The 21193-nt window shown below is 35.2% G+C and overlaps 1 protein-coding gene across 3 annotated transcripts in view; it reads right to left on the bottom strand.

The window, feature by feature from the left end:
• The window catches only part of SMAP1 (small ArfGAP 1), a 183043-nt gene that overhangs the window by 74560 nt on the left and 87290 nt on the right, over nt 1-21193 (bottom strand). For 2 of the 3 annotated variants that reach the window (XM_063096667.1, XM_063096668.1), the window contains exons 3-4: nt 12066-12151; nt 1949-2024 (exon numbers count right to left, since the gene is read on the bottom strand). In XM_063096667.1, the coding sequence (XP_062952737.1) occupies nt 1949-2024; nt 12066-12151 (162 nt within the window). Of the gene's footprint in view, nt 1-1948; nt 2025-12065; nt 12152-20270; nt 20392-21193 lie in introns of all 3 variants that reach the window. The other variant, XM_063096669.1, reaches the window with a different exon arrangement.

Below are 21193 nucleotides of genomic sequence, written 5' to 3'. Positions count from 1 at the left end.
TAATATAAACTCAAGAGCACAGAAAAAAATTTTTTTAATGTAGAATGAATACCTCTATAAACATCACTAGTATTCATCGAATGTTAACATTAGGCCATGTTTGTTCTCTCTCTGCAGACACACACAGAGATATACACAAAGCTTCCAGGTTTCACTGAACCATTTGAAAATGAGTTATAGATATGATGACACTTAATCCCTAAATATTTTACTCCACCACATGTCTCCTATGAATGAAGAAATTCTCCTAAGTGATGGATTTTGGATGTATTGTCCTCCCAGAACTCATGTGGAAATTTGATCCCCAATGTGGCAGTGCTGGAAACTGACTGAGTCATGGGGGCAGATCCCTCATGAATGGATTAATGCTCTCCCGGGGGGATGGGGGTCCTGAGTGAGATATCCCTCAATTAGTTCCCATGAGACCTGTTTGCTTAAAAGACCCTGGCACCTCCTCTCTCTCTGCTCTCTCTTGCTTCCTCTCACCATGTGATCTACTTGTACTTGCTGGCTGCCTGCCGCTTTCCACCATGAGTAGAAGCAGCCTGAGGCCTGTGCCAGATGCAGCTGTCCCAGAATTGTAAGCCAAATAAACCTCTGTTCTTTATAAATTACCCAGTCTCAAGTATTTCTGTTATAGCAACACAAACGGACTAATACACTAAGCATACAATTATCACACCTGAGAGAAGGGAAAAAAAACCCTCCACTCCATAACAGCTATCATCCAAAGATAAAACTGTTCTTTTTTATATTACTACGTAAAAATAATTTCCAAATTGTTGCCAAAGAGAAAAAAATACTATAAATACAAATGTAATTTTTAAAAAATTACAATTTTTAGAAGTGTTTAATATAAAGCAGTATGTTTTTAAAAATATACTAAAATGATTTATTAACATTTCATATGAAAATATATTACTTACACTTTAAAGTTAGTTCCTTTTCTCCCACAATGTTTAAACCAGACTTAATTTTATGGAAATTATAAATATCATTCTTAACACTATCAACTTTTATCAATCTTTCAACAAATTTCCTCTCTAACATCTAATATAAATGCAGCTCAAACTCTCCACACAGGGATATCTTTGCTCCAATATATACACTAATGATACTTTAAAAACTTTTTAACAAAATTTTTCATTGTCAAAGCAATGTATTAAAATATCCTTACTTTCTTAGGATTTGATTGAACTTTTTAGTATATTGCTTCTCCATATAGATCGAAAAGGAAAATCAGTTTACGTGCAAAATGAGATGGAACTACTGTCTCTAAATTGCTTCACAGATGACTTCCCCACAAGATTAACTGGTTTATATAGCTGGCTTATTAATCTAGAAATCCAAGGCCAAAAAATAATTTCAACAATAAAGGCAATCAGCCTCATATAATTAACTGGGGTGGGAAAATTTAATTAAAAAAAAAAAAACTAACGAGAAACAGTTGATATATTTGATGACTACACTAAGGTCTCAACTATTAGGAGTACCAAAATTCTTGATATTAAACAGTTAAAATACTATGGTTTAATATACACCTGAGCTACTAACTTCATGTCTCAGCAAACCCACCAAAGAAAGCCTTTAGGGGAAGATAGATTTAGCTTTTTTCTTTTTCATACATTTCCAGAATCTAGCAAAACAATTTCCTCTCCCTCCTTTTTCAATTAGTGGCTTTATCTTTTTGTAGTTTCATAAAATTAACTTAATTAAATGCCATGTAAGCAGTTATTAAACTGTTATTTAGAATACCCTTCTTTCTGAATCAAGAGTTCTACTTTGCAAGCACTCAACATCATGTAGCCAAAAAATTTAATATTCATACAAGAAACATTTGCAACCAGTATATTTTTACGATAAATAAATTGAGCTGTATTGCGTGTTAAAAGTTTGAAATCTATTATTCAACAAACATTAACTGGTGAGAGATGAAGGTTTTACTTACATTTGTAATAGCTATAGCATTTTTATCATAGTATTTCTTCTTTTCATATTTATCTCTGATGAAAAATTCCACTGCTCTGAAAACAGATAACTTAAGGAAAAGCATAAGTTCAGTGACATGTACACTTCTTTTTATTCACTCCTCTACACAAACTTAGACTTTAAATTTAATTTTTCTACTCCCCAGTCTATGCTTTCCCTCACACTATTTCCACAACTAAATTCTGTAACCTACTTTTCTTTCTCCCAAAAAAAGTCTACATCTTTCAGGAAATTTTCCCATTCAACAAAAACAACCAATCCAATTCTAGAAATAAAAATAACTGACCACAATTCTTTTTTTTTTTTTTAATATTTTTATTTTTTATTTTTTTTGGCAGTTGGCCAGTACAGGGACCGAACCCGGACCTTGGTTTTATCAGCACCACGCTCTAACCAACTGAGCTAACCGGCCAGCCCTCTGACCACAATTTTTAATTCTTCCTCCACTACCATCCCTACACCACCAAACTCTAAATTCAATTCAGGTTCATTTGGGTTTTCAGTACAAGTAAAGAAACTAACGTCCACATAGTACCCACAGCGTACCAGACATTGTATGCTATATACTCTACATATTTTGTTTCCTTTAATTCCTCCCACAACCCAGTAATGTGCATATTATTATTCTCACATCATAGATGAAGAATCAGTAACTTAGAAATATTAAACAACTGTGGTCCAATACCTATGTTCTTTTCCACTATACATGCTGTCTCTGAGTGTATCATATAGACTTACCTGTGTATTAAAAGAATAGTGGCCAATTTTTTTCTTGCAAAGTTGAGGAATGGAGAAGTCAAGAAGCTAAAACTAGGGTTAGTACTATTTAATTTTTTGAAGTTGACTGGACTATTTTTATCTGTTGAAAGAGTGAGCCACTTGTAGCAGAATGAGTGTTAAGAGTTCCGTGACATAGGTGACTTCTCTTATCACTCAATCACTGATTTATCATATTCCACTAAAGTGGGAATTCTTTCAGCAGGGGTTCTTAACCTTTTTAATGCCATGACCCCTTTGGTACTGAGGTAACATCTATGGACTGACTCTCTTCTAGGATAATTCTTTTATTGCATAAAATTAAACAGAATTACAAAGGAAACTAATTAAACTGAAATACAATTTTCCTGTGAGTCCCCAGGTTAAGACATCCTTCTGTTCAAAGGAAAAGTTACCTGAGCAGTAAAACAACACATTTTCAGTCAATAACCCCTCATTAAAAGGTAATAAGAACCTTTTAAATTGAGAGTTGAGGCTACAGGTAATAGAAAAGGTTGACAACATACACAGTGGATATTAAAGAATTGAGGCATTATGAAAGCACTCAAAGGGGGCCAAGGATAGCAAAGTAGGACAGGAAATCTAAACATTCCATGTATTAAGTAAGATGAATGATTGAAAGCTGTTTTTAAAGACAAGTCTTCTACAACCTGAGTATCTGAAGGACACAGGTTATCTCCATTTTTCCTCTTAACAGCCTATTAGGTAGATGCCATTTCACAACTAAACCTGGGCCACAGAAAGCTTAAGAAAGTTCTCTGGGATTCTGTAGTACAGAAAGAGTTGTGATTTGAAATCAGGAATAGCTGATATCTAACTTTTCAGAATGATGTTACTGGTCATCACAAGTTCATTTGTGAATCAGCCGGTTAATCCCTGATAATGATAATAAATGTAAAGAAGAATACAAAATCTGAAGGGCTACTTCATTTTCAAGATAGCCTTGGAGACACTTTTAAGTGAAAGGCCCCAGAGCTGCCATAAGACTGCTTATATAGATGTGTAAACATTTTGGCAGCTAATTCAGTACCAAAAAATTACCACAAATACCCCAAGATTTTCATAAATGCAATAATTTTACTCAACCTATCCCACATGTAAAACAGCTAAATGTTAAGTGTGCCCATGACTCTAAATCCAAGTTCAATATTATATTTTTCTAGCAAGAAAAAAATGAAACAATCAAAAAAGCTGGTCTTGTGAACAAAGTATCTAAATTTTGAAGTGCTGAGCAATTTTCATTATAGAGACAACTTTTTAACCTCCACAATAAAGGGGGGGAAATTTATTTAGACTAATGTCATTTTCACCCCCAATGATATGAAATAACTTACTGTTTTTAAAACTGCATCAAAATAAAATAAAACAGCATTTATATTTACTGTTATAAATATATATTACATAACATATAATATATACATAGGTATTTTAACTAAAGAAACTTATTGGAAATCTAAATTTTTAAAGTATAATTTTTATGTTTAAATATCTGAGAGGAGAATAACACTGGTATTTTCCTTCTTAAAGACAGGGGAAAAACCAGAGGTTTTTTGGATACTGTTTAAAGTGTACTACATATTAAAGTTTAAAAAGATTCCATTACTCTCATTTATGAAATGCTTATAACAAAGAAAACATCACTGGTTATGACCAAAAAATTACTATTAGGTAACTCACTAATGTTAGAAATACGGTATATGAAATAACTTAACCACAAATAGTAAAATTAAAATATAGAAAACTATGATAGTTTTATAAATATTAAATTTGAAAAAGGTAAACATTTTAAGTATACATTCTTCTGGAATTGAAAACAATACTAACATCTAGTTAAATGATATGTTGCTGTGAATTTTCAGAAATAATAGGTACCAGTGGAGTCTTAATTTATACTTAAGTATTTTATATAAACAATTCAAATATAGTTGAGAGTCTGATTTCTGCTTATAAGAAATGCTTCCAGAAGTTATCTAAGAAATAAACAATTTTTGGGCCGAGCCCGTGGCACACTTGGTAGAGTGCTGCGCTGGGGACGCAGCAATGCTCCTGCCGCGGGTTCGGCTCCTACATAGGAATGACTGGTGCACTCACTGGCTGAGCGCCGGTCACGAAAAAACGACAAAAAAAAAAAAAGAAACAATTTTTTAAAAATTATACAATGCCAAAGTTGATCTGTTTGATACATTCTTTTTTTCAAGGATATAAAAATAAAGCATTAGGGAAAGAGAACTTACTAAGACCTTCCTAATTATTAACATAAAACATTACTTTTTAAAAACCAACCAAAGCATACCACAAAGTGAACTTTTTAAATTCCATGGGAGTCACTCAAGGATGAACTGTGATTTAGGAAACATGCTATGTTCTTGGTTGCTCTCAGTTCCAACATGCCTCCAATGGAGGAAGAATGTCTCACACTATCCTTACATATTTTGTACAAGGTCCCAAATGCAAACCAATTCTTCATTAGTTCACCTAAAGAAACAATGATTTATTCCAGGGGTTGGCAAACTTTTTCTTAAAGGGCCAGATAGTAAATATTTTAAGCTTTACAGGACAGTTGGTCTATGTTCAACAACTCAACTCTGCCTTTGTAGCTCCAGAGCAGCCATAGAAAATTAATAAATGAATGGATATGGCTGGGTTCCAATAAAACTTTACTTATGGAAAGACAACCTACAGAATGAGAAAAAATACGTGCAAGCTACACATCTGAATCTGACAAGGGATTAATATCCAAAATATACAAAGAACTCAAACAACTATACAGTAAAAAAACAAATAATCCAATTTAAAAATGGGCAAAGGAGATGAACAGACACTTTTCAAAGGAAAGACATACAAAGGGCCAACAGGTACATGCAAAATTGCTCAGCATCACTAGTCATCAGAGAAATGCAAATCAAAACCACACTGAGATATCATCTCACCCCAATTAGACTGGCCATTATTAAAAAGACCGAGAATAACAAATGCTGGAGTGGATGCAGGGAAAGGAGAACTCTCATACACTGTTGCTGGGACTGTAGATTAGCACAGCCATTATAGAAAACAGTATGGAGGTTTCTCAAATAACTATAGATAGAGCTACCATATGACCCAGCAATCTCACTACTGGGTATATATCCAAAGGAATGGAAATCATCATATCAAAGGGTTACCTGCACTCCTATGTTCACTGCAACTCTATTTACAATAGCCAAAATATGGAACCAACCTAAGGGTCTATCAACAGACAACTGGATAAAGAAAATGTGGTATATATACAAAATGGAATACTACTCAGCCATAAAAAAGAATAAAATTCTGCCATTTGCAACGACATGGATGAGTCTGGAAAAAATTACGTTAAATGATATAAGCTAGACAAGGAAAGAGAAATACTTCATGCTCTCACTCATAACAGGCAGGCAGGAAGGAAGGCAGGAAGGCAGGAAGGCAGGAAAGAAGGAAGGAAGGGAGAGAGGGAGAGAGGGAGGGAGGGAGGAAGGGAGGGAGGCAGGGAGGGAGGGAGGGAGGGAGGAAGGGAGGGAGGGAGGGAAGAAGGAAGGAATGAAAGAAAGAAAGAAAAGACCACAACAATACGTTGAACTTTCAGAAAGAGAGAACAAACCTAAGCATACTAGAGATTAGGGAAGGGAGTAAGGGGGTTTAGGAGGTGACAGGTCGGGCAAAGGGCAGAAAGAGGTATCACAATTTGTAAGAATAAATATGCTAATGATAAATAAAAATTTTAAATTAAAAAAATTTTCAATTAAAAAAAAATATTCCAATACTAGAGGGCAAAGAACAGCCAAGATGTATTTATAGAGGGACTCTGTATCTGTAAACTGTTATAGACAACTTAAAGGTTTCTCAAAGAAAATTTTGACCATAATTTTACATTATATGCTGATTTTAATACTTAACTCCCAAAGAAGATGATCTCCAATGTACAGCCCCATTTTTGGAACCATAGGCACTTACTATTTAACTGGAAGTTATTGTGATTTTGAAATTATCTATTATACTGAACCCATACCTAGATATGCAAAAAAAAATAGTAACACTTCACAAGTTTGTCAAAAGTTTTGGGAATAATATACAAGGGTACTTCAAAAAGTTCATGGAAAAGTAGAATTAAAAGATAATACAAATATTTCCATGAACTTTTTGAAGTACTCTCATACATAGAACACTCAACCTAGTATTTTAACAAACAGCAAACATTCAATAAGTTATTTATTACTTTTATATAATTTTGTGCTTCAGTTTCATCACCTTTAAAATGAAGATAACACCAGTACTCACATGCAAAAACGAAGAACAGTGCATGGCACATAGTGAGTGCTATTTAAGTTTTAGCTCTTATTATTAATAAAGATATTTTGATAGGGAAATCTTTTAAAAGATAAGGCCCATGGTAGGGAGAGAAATCAGATACTCCTGTATTAAGGGTTAAGATGGCTTGTATATCATCAAGTTTAAACAGATGAGTAAACAACAACAATGAAAAGACCAATGAATCTGGAGATCAGAAAATATTTATCTTCATTTTCCAGTCTCCAGATGTCATTTGAGACGTAAGGACTTACACTGATGTAGATCAATAATATAATAAAAAAATTAGAAACAGAACAATAATATTTTCAGGGAATCAAGGTAAGGAATATATTAATAACAATTCACGTTTAAGTGGCTAATTTGGGATTTAGTAAGTAAACAATATCAAAATATCCTAGAATCTTCCCCTCCCTTTAGTTACAAAGCATTCTGTAACAGCACCCCTAATTTTCCCTGTCCCCAAACTAGCAATTGGCACTAGAAAAATTTTAACATTATACATGATTTATCTTTTAACATCTATTTGCATTTTAAGTTTTTTTCCCTTTCTTTAAAGATACCATTTGAAAGACAATTAAATTAATGTCTATTTCCAAAGAACAAAATCTTCCAGTTCCAGACACATACCAGTGACAGCAATAAAACTTTAAAAAGCTCAAAGGAGACGAACTGCTGATTAGCTTTGGTGCACAATAGATTTCATGGAACTGCAGTAATTAAAGTTTTTAGATAAGATGAAGTATTCTAATAATGAAAAGCTTAATGTAAAGCTTTATCATTTGTCATGCACTAGCACATGCAGCCTATAATTAACCACATCCCACATGAGAAATTACACTTTCACAGCAGTTTCTGAATAACTTTTGTAAATTGTAAAGCTTTTAAAAGTGACAAATCTTGCTAAGAATGCAATGAGGTCCCATACTGTATGAGTTTAACTCAGTTTAGTTCCACTTGCCTCTAGGGATAAGAAGACTATATTTAAATCTATAAAGTGCAGAAATGTTAGGCTTTTCAAAAAGCAATGAAGAAAGGGAGGGAGGGAGGCAGGCAGGCAGGAAGACTGGTTTGCTTACTAGTATTCCTTATAAACCCTCCAAATCACAGTGTTTCATAATTAAAAGAAGAAATGATAAAAGTGTTGTTATCATAACAAGGTAATTTTTTACATTACATTAGATGAGGGTTGATCTTCTGGTCCAAGAGTTATCCTCTTATGCTCTTAACATTAGTAATCACCTACCTCAAATATGTTTAGACAAAGTCCCTCTTTAAACAGTCCTCAACAACCTTTAGATTATCTTTTTGTGAACAATGAAAGAGCAATATCTCATATAAATATGACCAAAATTTGCAAATGCTTTGGAAGAAGTAATACTTAGTTTGATATATAAGCATGCTTGAGCTAACAATAGCAAACATACACATAACCCAAAAGCCTAGCATGAATCATAACAGGTACTGAAAAGTTGAAATCTTCATCTAGATCTTATGATCTAGTTGCAAAGAATGCCAAAATATAAGCCTATCTATTTTAAAAACCATCAAGACTGAAATGTGGACATGCTAATTATACTCAAACTATCATCATTAAATAATATTCAAGTGCCCTTATTTAGGTGGAAAAGTATGGAGGCTTTGGGAAGTTTCTTAATAGCTCTTTGACCATCCGTCCCTGTGGAAAAAAATTATTACGCTCTATCTCATTGGGTTATTTTGAGAAATAAAAAGGATGAGGCAAACTCTTACTAAGTAGTAAAACTACTGCAGCTGTTGTTTCCAGTATCAAATCTTTACTATGTCAAAGGTTGAGAATTTACCAATACCAGACACCAATCAATTCACTATAAATATGTCATCATTCCTTAAATTTCTAGCAAGAACCAAATACTTTAAAATAGATCAGCCAAAATGCCAGAAATAATAACACACTATCTCATTAACCCTTAACTTCTCTAAGGTTCATCATAAAATTTGTGGTAATTACTAAGGAAATAGTATTCCTACCAACCTACACAAAATAGTACATAGAAGAGTTCAATATACGAGGATACCAGTGTTAAAATATACCCCAAAAGACAGACAGATTGGACTCTGTATGGCTAAAAGAGACATCCAAATTGCTAAAAAGAACCAAATGGGCACAGTGGGGTGGAGGGGGTAGACATGCATTTCTCAATTTACAAGTCTATATGTATATCACTGTTACGAAGTTTTTTTCTGTAACTAAGCAAAGGCAGCAAAAAGGCCTAATCTTGGCTGAGAAATCTCCTTACTGGCCTTTGCAGGACACCTAGTGCCTGATACCAATCTCTCTTCTCATTCTAGAGGCCCACAGTGACTCCAATTAGACAACAAACTCTACGGACATTCCACTCCTGGAAGGCACCATATAAACACCAGCCTCAGCCAGCCTGTGGAGAATGCGCAATAGCACCTTCGTGCCTTACAATTACACATATGATCATTCACCTTGCTCAAGTATAGCCTCCTTCACAAATATTCATAGCATTCCTTCAAGCTCACTGAATATTCATGTAAACCTGATATCCGGAGGCATAAATATCAACCTCCTTCCCTCCCTCTGATGAGTGCTTATCTTTGGTCATGCCACTGCTGCGTTCCCCCAATCTGCAGATTGTTTTTTCTGGAAAATAAAATCTCCTCTTTCCTTTTTAGCAGATCCTATGGTCCTCTTTTTGTTAACACCAAGAAGGTACATATTGTCCTTCTGTGAATATCTTTCAGGCTTATTTGAAAACAACATGGAATCAATGTGATGAATTAAACAACTTGGAAGCTACTTTTACCCATGGGGTACCACATAAAGGATAAAACCAAAACTTTCAAGAACCTCAAGTAATTTACCCTGTAATATTAAAGTGGAAAAAAAAAAAAAAAACCCAACCCAAATCCCCCCACATATGCACAAACTTCCAGAAAAGGGGAGTTCTTCAATTTGTGGGGTTTTACATATCAGCTCAGGCTTGTGGGTGGAAAGCAAAAAAAAGGAGAATAAACTAATACAACCAGCATGCAGCTCATAACAACCACTAGGACTTTGCTTGGCTGTATTTCCTTCTACCATGCTCTATTGCTCAGGTTCTGCCATAGGCTTCATTTTTTACAGGAGAAGAAAAGAACATTCTGAAGATTCTCAATAAAACCCAAAAAAGAGTAAAGGACCACTGCCCTAGTAAACATAACCATCCAACACTTTAAATCACCTACATGCTATGTAGCTCTCCAATCTGTATTTCCTGCTTTCTTCTAGGGTCCAGACTCACGTTACTAGCTACCAAATGGGTAATTCTGTGCATATGTCTAACAGGTACCTCAATCTGCCCAAAGTAATGAAGTACGGTTATTATCTTTCATTTCTAATCCTTAAATTTCCATCTGGTAATAAATTCCTTCTCTTACTGAATAAGCTTGACAGTCACCCAAGTTAGAAACTCTGGGGTCATCTCAGTGCCTTCCTCAAAATCAAAGCCAATCTTAACCTAGCTCAACCGCTCCTGCTTCCCCAATTTCTTTCCAATCTTTCCAACTCCTTCCTGTCCATTCTCAATGCCACTACTAATTTAGATCTTCATCACTGCTCATTTGGGGGCTGTACTAGTATTCTATATGGTCTCTCTGCCTCCAGGATCTCCTCCCACCTCCAACTAATCTTCCCTGTGGTAGGAGTTAATGTTTCTAAAGTTTCTCCTGCTTCAAAACCCTTCATGGGTTTTCAAACACTTCAATTCCTTGGTCCAATGAAATCAGGTCCAAACTGCTCTACATGATACTGAAAACCCTTCACAGTCTGGACCAAAATACCTTTCAAGCTTCTTCTGCCACTTGCCCCACAAAATCTAAATCTTGTCACATCAAAACCTTAAAATGTCATGTTTCCTTACATCTTCATACTTTTGCTCATATAATTTTTTTATACCTAAAACGTATCTCCCACTCTTACCCTAGGATCTTTCTTTAACAAAAGTAGCCTTGGATATCAAATTAATAATTTGTGGGAAGTGGATGGGGGAAACAGGAACAGAAAAGGCTAAATGCAAATTATTCACTTTTCAATTATAACTTAAGAGTTTTTGTCCAAATATGAAAATAAATATATAATGGCCTGTGTGAGAAAAGATCACTGTTTTTTCACTGGCCAAACCAACTGTTTTACTGTACAAACAGGTAATACATAAACATCTTTAAGAAACTACAAAACTACATTTTATTGTCAAAACTACAAATGTTACCTTTAGATAGAATCTAAATACCTACAATTAATTAGATCATCTTATTTGTAAAGCAGCACAATTTTGAGATGCTTTTTCAAACTTCAATATGAGTTTTAGAAATCCTATAAAATCAAGTAATTTTATCTTCAACAAATATGGAAAACATCCTAACTAAAATAAAATTCCTACGGGAAAATATCCATTCACAAAGGCAGATTTGTCAAGCAGTTTTGCAACCTGTGACAAAGATGGAATGTCAGTATAAATATTAGCATAATTTATTTAGTACTTACATTTACGCTAACTAAACATGTAATTTACCTTGTAAATGCATAATTGCCAAACTGCTTCACATAACTACAATTGCTACATAAAGGTGATCAAAGAATATCCTTACAGAAGTTACTTTAAAAATACTTGGGATGTTCACAAATCAAATCTCTAATAGTCTAAAATAATAAACAACATATACTCTTCAATCAAGAGATGGAGATCAATCAAAAAGAATCAGTCAAAACATTTCACACTTAGTAGTAATTATATACTAATACTATGCATATCGTGTATTACCAAATTCCTTTTTAAATACCTACTATTCATTAAAACTAGAAATCAATTTCTAGTTTTAATGAATAGCAGTGTAAAAAAGTTTACATCTTCCTAAAACTAACAGATAAAATATAAACTGTAAAAATGAGTTAATTCTTTTTAAACCCACAATAAACAAGTTTTAAAGGATACTGATCTGTCTGTGGTCTTCGAAAGTTCTCTGGAAGATTGGCTTCATAGAGTAGTCTTGCTTTAGTATTTCCCATATCTTGCATGCACTATAATTTTAAAAAGAAAAAGATCAAGTATTTTCATTACTTACATGAACATTAAAAGTAATTCTTATACACGCACACATATGAGAATACTTCAAAAAGTTTGTGGAAAAATAGAATTAAAAGATAATACAAATCTTTCCATGAACTTTTTGAAGACTCCTTGTACATACACACATATATACAAACAAATATCAAGTAACATTTACTATTATCAAAATATATTCTTCTCCTTAGGAAAAAAATTTAAATCACAACCATGAAATTAATTACTCAAGTTCAAAATAGAAGCTATATTTTTTCAACATATATGTGTATCCACAGTTTTCTATGTCTTTTTTTGTGAAAATACTACCACCTTTATACTCACTACTTCCGAAAAGTGAATTCCCTGGTAGTTTGTGAGCAGTATTATTATCTCTTATAATATACCACTTGAACAAGGCTGCCATTTCCAGGGCTTAGAACTCAAGACCAAGCATATTTTTTTTATTTTAAGCTTCAAAATACTCTAAGATTCTTATGATTTACAATCAAGTTCACAAGGAAGGCCAGATAGAGAAACAGTGGTGACCTCGAACTCTACAGAATCTGATAGATTTCTTTTTAACCTCTTTGAGATTCTGCAGAAAGCTTTCTCCACAAAAAAATTAACTAACGGCCAAAATCTGCATGCAAGTTGAGAAGCTCACAGAACCTCCTCCCTGAAATCTATGAACTCCAAAGGTAAGAACCACTGCGCAGTAAACATAAAGCAAATTGATAATCATTTCAACCAGTTTAATTAAGTTTCAGTATCTCTATGAGTAATGACTAGCCAAACCATACTTCCTTGATATTTTATACATTAGAAACTAAATGTTAAGATTTACAAACAAAACATTATACTACATCATTAACACAGAGCTTGAGTTCCTTAACATATTTTAACTGGTAGAGAGATGAGTTTTTATAATTTCTTTTTTTCCTAGCTTCCCACAAACACATTCACACCCCTGAAAAGTACTAGCCAGGTTTAAGAGATTACCCGATGTCGACTTTGAGTTATAGCTGTCAAGTGTACACAGAACCATCTTCCTTCAAACAAAAATTTAGTGACTCTTCTCCCAACTGGGAGTTTTAAGGTATACAAAATTCCAAAATACACTCACTTCTGGATATCTATTCTACCTCACCTCAAAGTAAGCATTCTCTCAGAATAAACTAGAATTGTAAATGATTACTCTAGAGGTAACAAGAAAGTGAACTAACAGGGGTGGGGGAGAAGACGTAAAAGGAATAATAAACCAAAAAAGAATTAAGGGTTTTTGTCCTTTAGACCTAGAGATAAAATAGAAGCTAAGACAAAATAAACCTGAGCTTCAAAACTGTGTAAGACGAAAAAGAAATTATATAAGGTGAACTGACAATATGATGCAGTATTAGGTCAGAGGGCTCTATTACATCACGGAGAATATTAGCATGAAGCTAGTATGAGTAGAGTTAATACATAATTCTATGTGTGGAGAGAACATCTGAGAAACTTTCAACATAGCTCGCCCTTGCTGAAAACAGAAAATATGTTTTCCACCTCAAGCATTTAAATGATGCTGATCTTTGTGCCATAGTGGGAATTTGGAAGCAGAGAAGGTCTTGTTATGTAATCATGAAGACATTAAACATTTGGAAAGAACTAGACAAAGAGAAAAATGTCTCTTACTTGCACAATACCTGCAATAAAGCAAAAAGTAATTTAAACACAGTTCACTGAAACTGTGAAAATAAGAAAATTTGAAAAGTTTCTATCATGCAAGTAAGAGCACACGGAAATTTTAACAGAAAAATTACTAACACCGAAAACAGTATCTATTGTATACACAGTGTATCTCATCGATCCTGTTACATTTTTTTCCTCGTATTTTAACATCTCTGAAATAAGAAATGCAACTTACAATTGTTGGTATCTTATAACTGATAGATAATTATTCCATAAAATGGATGTATTTCTTACAATCAGCAATATCTTGCAGTCAATGAATACGATTGTACACATTTATTTAATGTATGCCAATATTTTATTTTGACAAAATAAAAAATAATTAGGAACAAGACATACACGCACATAATACCAAATTATTAAACGCAGTTCTAGTGATGTGATCTATCATGATTAGATGGTAGGAAAAAAAGAGGCATAAGAATCTGAGAGAGGTGATGTGGAATAATGAGCCATTTCTACAGGAGACCAAAAAATGACTGGGTACAGGTGTGTGTGTGTGTGTGTGTGTGTGTGTGTGTGTGTGTGTGTGTGTGTGTGTGTGTGTGTGTGTGTGTGTGTGTGTGTGTGTGTGTTAGTTGGGAGTGGGGAAAACAGAGATTCAACGACACCACAGATATAGAGAGATCATTTTGTAAGAATAAGGAAGATATCTGGAAGCCTAGAAAGTTTCTAGATATCTAAAAACTAGAATAGAGAATTATGGGAGGGAGGTCAGCAGTGGGAGGATCAGGGGACCTGAAAAGTTGATCAACTTTGAGATGAGAGTTAGGGCAAGAGGGGGGGAAACAATAAGAGTTGGCATTTGGGAAAGATGACAAGGAATATGATACAAATTAGCTGCCCACAAGGTTTCAAGATACTACATATAAGGGCCCTAGAAAACTTGTGAATACATATTCTCCTGCACCTGTACAGCAAACTCTGCCTGGTAATTGGCAGAAGAAAATAATGAAAAGAGAATAAGAACTACACTGACAAGCATTAGGCTCAACACTTTACATACATATTCACGATTTTAAATTTCAAAACAATCCTGACATAGGCATTATTACCCCAATTTTACAGGAAAGGAAGCTGAATATACAAGATGTTAAGTAACAGACCTAAGATTATCAGTCTCCATGATTCAACTCTTGATAGAACCAACACCAGCCATCAGTTCAGTTATTTCAGGCTTCCTCTAAAGGAACTGAGGCTATGTCCTGCAGGGCTTATAAATATGAGATTTTATTTTAGAGGCTCAGTTTTCATTTTACAGACGAGAAAACAGAGGCACAAAGAGGTTATTTGATTTTTCTGCTAGGTAATACAATCAGTGACAAGGCTGAGACTAGGATCCAGTTCCTTCCTTCCCAATCCTTACTACCATGCAGTTATGCAGTTGCTAGTCAAAATGAGTATCCTAGAAATTTCACCACAAGACAGAAGCATACTATAAGTATTGCCTCCATTATTAAAAAAACATCATTCCTGTTATTAAAACATTATACCTAATCCAAAATACTTCAGCAAATGAAGTGACAGAAAGGAGAATTTTAGTTGCTTATTCTTCGGCAATTAATGATTCAGTTTCCAGAGCCGGGGGCAAGCAAACTGGTTGCCAAAAAAAGGGGGGGGGGCATGACAAATGGCATATACTTCTTTTTTTTTTAAAAAAAGTAAGCTTTACACTTTCAATAACTTGCAACCAGTAGGAGATTTAAGTTATGGGTAATGAACTAGCTATCTTAAGTTCTAACATCTAATTCCTGACAAGCCAGATCTAATTCCAGACAAACTAATAAATGCATCATTCTTAAAAACTTAAATTTTACAAAACTATTTTCACTTCTCCAACAGGACAGATACTTGTAAGGCTATGAAATAAATTATTAAAAATTCAAAGATCTCGGTAATTTTGAAAATTCTTTAGTGTTAGAGAAGTCATGTTATTCCCTGTCTATATATTCTTCTCTTTCTCTTGCATTTCAAGCATTAAAAAGGGAAAGGAAGAACTCTTAATTAAGTCAAAGTTTCTGTTAAGTTTGTTTTAAGAATATTTTAAAACATTTCTTTATTGGGCCAAGCCCGTGGCACACTCGGGAGAGTGCGGCGCTGGGAGCGCAGCAACGCTCCCACCGCGGGTTCGGATCCTATATAGGAATGGCCGGTGCACTCACTGGCTGAGTGCCAGTCACGAAAAAGACAAAGAAAAGACAAAAAAAAAAAACATTTCTTTATTTAATCAACTATAGTTCACTTCAAAATTAAGATTTTTTTAAAACACAAAAAAAAACAAGTCAGGCATCCAGTGAACAAAACATGTATCAACATTATTCACAAAGTAAGATGACTGAAGTAAACTATATACTTCACAGTTATGATAAATACCAATTAGGTATAAAATATTCTTAAATAAATGTTTCTTACTTTTCCCATTAAATTCAGTCAGTTCCCATTTTACACATTATATGTTCCTAGAAAGATGAGTTTTGTATTGTGCTGTTTTTCCTTGAACCATCTTCATCCAAAATCACTACAATTACAATTGCAAAGGAAGGTTTCACCTTAAAAATGGTATAATAAGCCACACTTAAGAATCCCACAACCAACTATTAAGAAGTATTTTGTCCTTGTCAATCCATAATCCATGTGTTTTTGGTTTCTCTATATAATCCAATACACAGAACAAAACCAGCCCAAAGCCTCACACATCATGTGAGATTCAATTTCAAAAAATATTGTTTGAACTGAAATGCTGAAAAGCACCTTAGGCTTAACATATTGTCATTACAACCCAAAGTAGATGAAGCATTTCTATTTCTGAAATACAAAACGTTTCCCCCACCCTAGTTTTAGCATTAACAGTAACAAAACCTATATTCTAAAACAAATCTAAAGTTGTTAATGTTTCAGAGACTGAAGAAAATTGAGGCTGTCAATTTAAAGTTTTAACTGGCATTTACATATATTTTTCTAATTTAATAAACTAAAACATAGAAAACAATAACAAATATAGCAAAAGGTGGGAATAGATTAAAAACAGGCAGAATCAATAAGTACACAAACAAATGTAACAGGAAATTTTATTTATTTTTATATAACAGTACTGCATATGTTTTTTAAAATCACTGTTTTATGTCAATAGGGCATCATCTCCAGTGACAAAATGGTAATTAAACAGCACACAAAAACAGTTTTACTGAAAACAGCCTTGAAATAAATGTGTGAAGATAAAAAGTAATAGGAACAGAGAGAAACAAAATGTGCCCAAATTTAGGTCACTGTCAGAATCAGGAACCAATAAATAAACATAATAAAAGTTGAGAGTTTTAGTCAAGATGGTGGAATAGACGGTCCCCAGCGTCACTCTCTCCCACAATTCAAACAATTTACAACTATAAAAATTTAACAACAGCCAAGCTGGGGCCGCTAGAGCTCAGGGGAAGAGGAGGAGAGACCTATGGAGTTCATGAAGGTGGGAGAAGCCACAATGAGAGAGAAAAAACTGCTTGGAACGTTTCCTGCCACCGCCGCTTTAAGGCTGGAGCTGCTGTGCCCTTCAGATGGAGTTGCTTGGACGTGGCAGGGGAGAAAGGGGCCTTGGTGGCTCCCAGGACAGCAAGACCACTAACAGGGTTCCCATGGACCCACACAGGAGCATGGAGCCAGAACAACTGAAAAAAGGAGCCATTCAGAGGACAGTGAGTCATCACAAGGGCCTGGCGCAGGGCCCATCCCATGGGAAGTGCTTGTAGCATGGGTGGTGGTGGAGACAGGCCCACCATAGGAACACTGGGACACAGCATAGTCAGCCGATCTGCCCACCAATAAGCACAGGACCACTCAGAGGAGACTGGGCAGGAATACAGAATTGCACAGGGTGCAGTTTGATGAAAAGACTCAGGCCCAGATCAAAGTTTCAACACAACCCAGGTGCACCCAGTCTCTGGAAAGCTGGAAGTACCAATAAGGTTAACCATTAAACACTGAGCTGCACAAAAAGCCTTCCCTAGGGAAATAGCAGCAAAGCAGCAATTTAGCTCAACCACACGGCTCAAGTACTAGTTCCCACAGGAAGTTCCCCCATTTTAGAAGTAAGCAGAGGACAAAAATTAGTTCTGGCCCAGGCACACCACCAGCACCTCAGGCCCTCCAGGGGACCTGAGGCTGGAGCTGGAGACCAGACACCCCCCCCACACACAACCATGCACACCACCAGAGCTTCAGGGCCCACCCAGGGACCTAAAGCATAGAGCCGGGGACAGGACACCACTCCCACATTCAGGCACACCGCCAGTGCCTTGGGGCCCTGCCCAGGGCATGGATCTGGGGACCGAAGCTCCCCCACAACCAGGCACACCACCAGCACCAAGGAGCATGCCAAAAACATCATCTCTGTGTGGGTGGCCCACCACAGTAACCACGGCTGCCGCAAAAGTGGCTAGACATCACAACCACCACACAGATGGCCCACCAGCCACTAGAGTGCACTGACACAAGGAGAATCACCAGCAGAGACCAAAGAAAAGAACAGGATGTCTCTCTCCACAAAGACCATTCCAGAGTGACAGAAGAAGCATCTGCCCTATGATAATATCGGGGGACCCGAACGCACCTCTCAGCATTGGACAGATCATCTAGGCAACAAATCAAGACTAACCATTACTCTTTCAGAGGGAGAGAAGAAATCTAGGGTTATCAGTGGTGGGAGGGGGGAGGGAGAGGGTAGGAAGAGATTGGACAAGGGGCATAAAGAATAAGCACAATTTGTAACAATATATATATACTAGTAATATTGATTTGATCAACATATGTCAACACTGAATCCCAAAAGTATGTATAATCAACTATGATTCAATAAGAAAATAATAATAATAATAATAATAATAATAATAATAAAAGTCAAGATAAATTACAGGTCACCTGAAATTGCAAGTTAATGATTCATTCCCACGAGAATAAAATTTGTCAAATTTTTTTGTTTTAATCTTCCTAAATCTTGGAAAAAATATCTCTCTCTCTAAGTGATAACACAACTTCAAGGTATGGCTTTTATTACCCTAGCCCAACTAAAACCAAATACCTACAGTCCCTTTCAGGCCAGAGGCTATGTCTAATAAATGGGGTTCTTTGGACTTCCCCTCTTCAGGCATCTTCCCTTTTTCCATTACATTCCTCTTATCTGTACCTGTAACGTTTCCTGCACTTTGTCCCTCAGATGCTAAGAAGTATCCGGGCAACAGCCATTTATAATTATACTAATATTCATAATAATTTATTATTTCAGGAAGCTACACAGATTCCTACGTGTGTACTGACTTGCCCTTTGAGATTAACTGGCTGTTTTTAAAAATGAGGTAAGTGGAAAAAACAATAGAATAGCAGATATTGCAAATGATCAGGTTACAGTTAGGTTGCAACTGGGCCTTTTAAATTCCCAATGGTAAGAATGTGACATTAAAATAATAGAATCTTAAACATTAGTATTTAATAGAAGAATGCTAACATTAGTATTTAATAGAAAGATGCTACATGTCTACATTAAATCTGAAGAAAGGTAAAACAACTTAAAATAAAACTACCCAATTTTCTGAGGAACAGATTGGGGGAAAGCAAAATCTTATCTCCAGGTCTAAAGATTGTTCTGTAAGAATATAAAAATGCATATCACCTATATTTTTGTATATATGTATAAAATATCTCAAGAAGACACAAGAAACTGATAAATATGGTTGTGTCTACAGAAGGAAACCGGATGACAGAGGGACAGAAGTGGGAGGGAGACAACTCACTTTACACTTTTTGTACCCTTTGAGGTTTGCACCATGACTGTGTATTTCCCATTCCCCAAAACAGAATAAAATAATTACAGCATGGCTACATTAATCCTGCATTGTTTCCAAATAAAATACTATCTAGAGGGAGCTCAGCTTGATTATCCAAGAAGCATCTGAGTGAGAGCAAGAGGACTTCCTCCTTCTACAAAGAGAATAGTCTTCTGATGATCAAAAAGGTTATGAATCAAATCAAATGTATACATTTTAAACATATCATTTAAGCAGATCTTACATTTGAAATACATTCAAAGCACAACTGCTGCATCTTTTTACCATGCGTTTTCGCAGTACCATCTTCTTAAAGAAACACTATTGCTGCTGAACATTAGCAGCTTTTTAATTTTTTAATGCATTTTGGGGGGGGTGGAGCTGTTTGCTCTACTAATTTCTATTCACTAAAATCTTTAAAACACAAAGACTAAGATTTTCAACTGCCTTATCCAAATGTATATGTTTTTAAAAAAACAAACAAACAAAACTCTTAACTAAAAAGAGAAATGAAAATCTGTAATCCCTGGATACATTCTTCATGTCAGTGACTCACCTCTACTACCACTTGAAATTTTCCAGAATAGTTCTCTATCTTCCTCTCAAAAGCCACCAGGATTTCTTGCATAGGAGCAAGCCTTTCAGGACTGGTTTCAAGATCTTTTGGATTCCAGCTGCTGGAAAAGAAGGGCCACCATTTTTGGTCTCACGAACTCTTTGGACATACTTAATACAGAGTCCATTCTTTCAGTTTAATAAAATTGTTTTTGAGGGGGGAGTTTTCTCTTTCTGTTTTAATTATTATTTTTAAGAATAAACCATACAATTTAAATTTTTTGATGATGTGGGATTAGAGGTAGCAGTTTCCATACCTTTTCACAATTTCTAGATATTCTCAGATCCTGAGTTATATGTTGCAGCATTTGTTAGTTGCTACAAATTAGAGAATGCGTTCTCTTTTTTTAAGCAATGAAATTAAACACTGTTATGACAAAGTGTGAAAAGTTTCACATCATACTCTTTTATCATCTTTACTTACTATGAAATTCATACCCTTTGAAGTCCAGGAATAAACTACTATTTTCATCTTAGGTACCTAAGGCCCAACTCAGGAATGATCTTGGACTCTTGCCTCTTTTGCCAGAAGACTTAATGATTCTAACTCCTCAATATTTCTTGGGGGCTTCCCTAGTTTATCAAACCCATTGCCACTACCTTAGTTCAAGATCTAGTCACTTCTTGCCTAGGCTATTGCAGGAACAAGCCCATCAGATTTATCTTCTTAAAAGGAACATCAGGTGTTACTTTTCAACTTACAGTATTTAAAGAGCTCCCTACTCTCTCCCTGTCCCCAACCCCTATCACTCATAGGATCAACACCAAACCAGTCCCTGATATAACTTTCACCTTCACCTCCTGTAACACGTAACTGCACCCAGCCCTCTGGTCACAGAACACTACTTTACTTTCTCAAACGTG

This window comes from Cynocephalus volans, chromosome 5 (genome assembly GCF_027409185.1).
Source record: "Cynocephalus volans isolate mCynVol1 chromosome 5, mCynVol1.pri, whole genome shotgun sequence".
NCBI classification, from domain to species: Eukaryota; Metazoa; Chordata; class Mammalia; order Dermoptera; family Cynocephalidae; genus Cynocephalus; species Cynocephalus volans.
The sequence above is the reverse complement of the archived record's forward strand: the minus strand, read 5'-3'. Positions and strand labels throughout refer to the sequence as shown.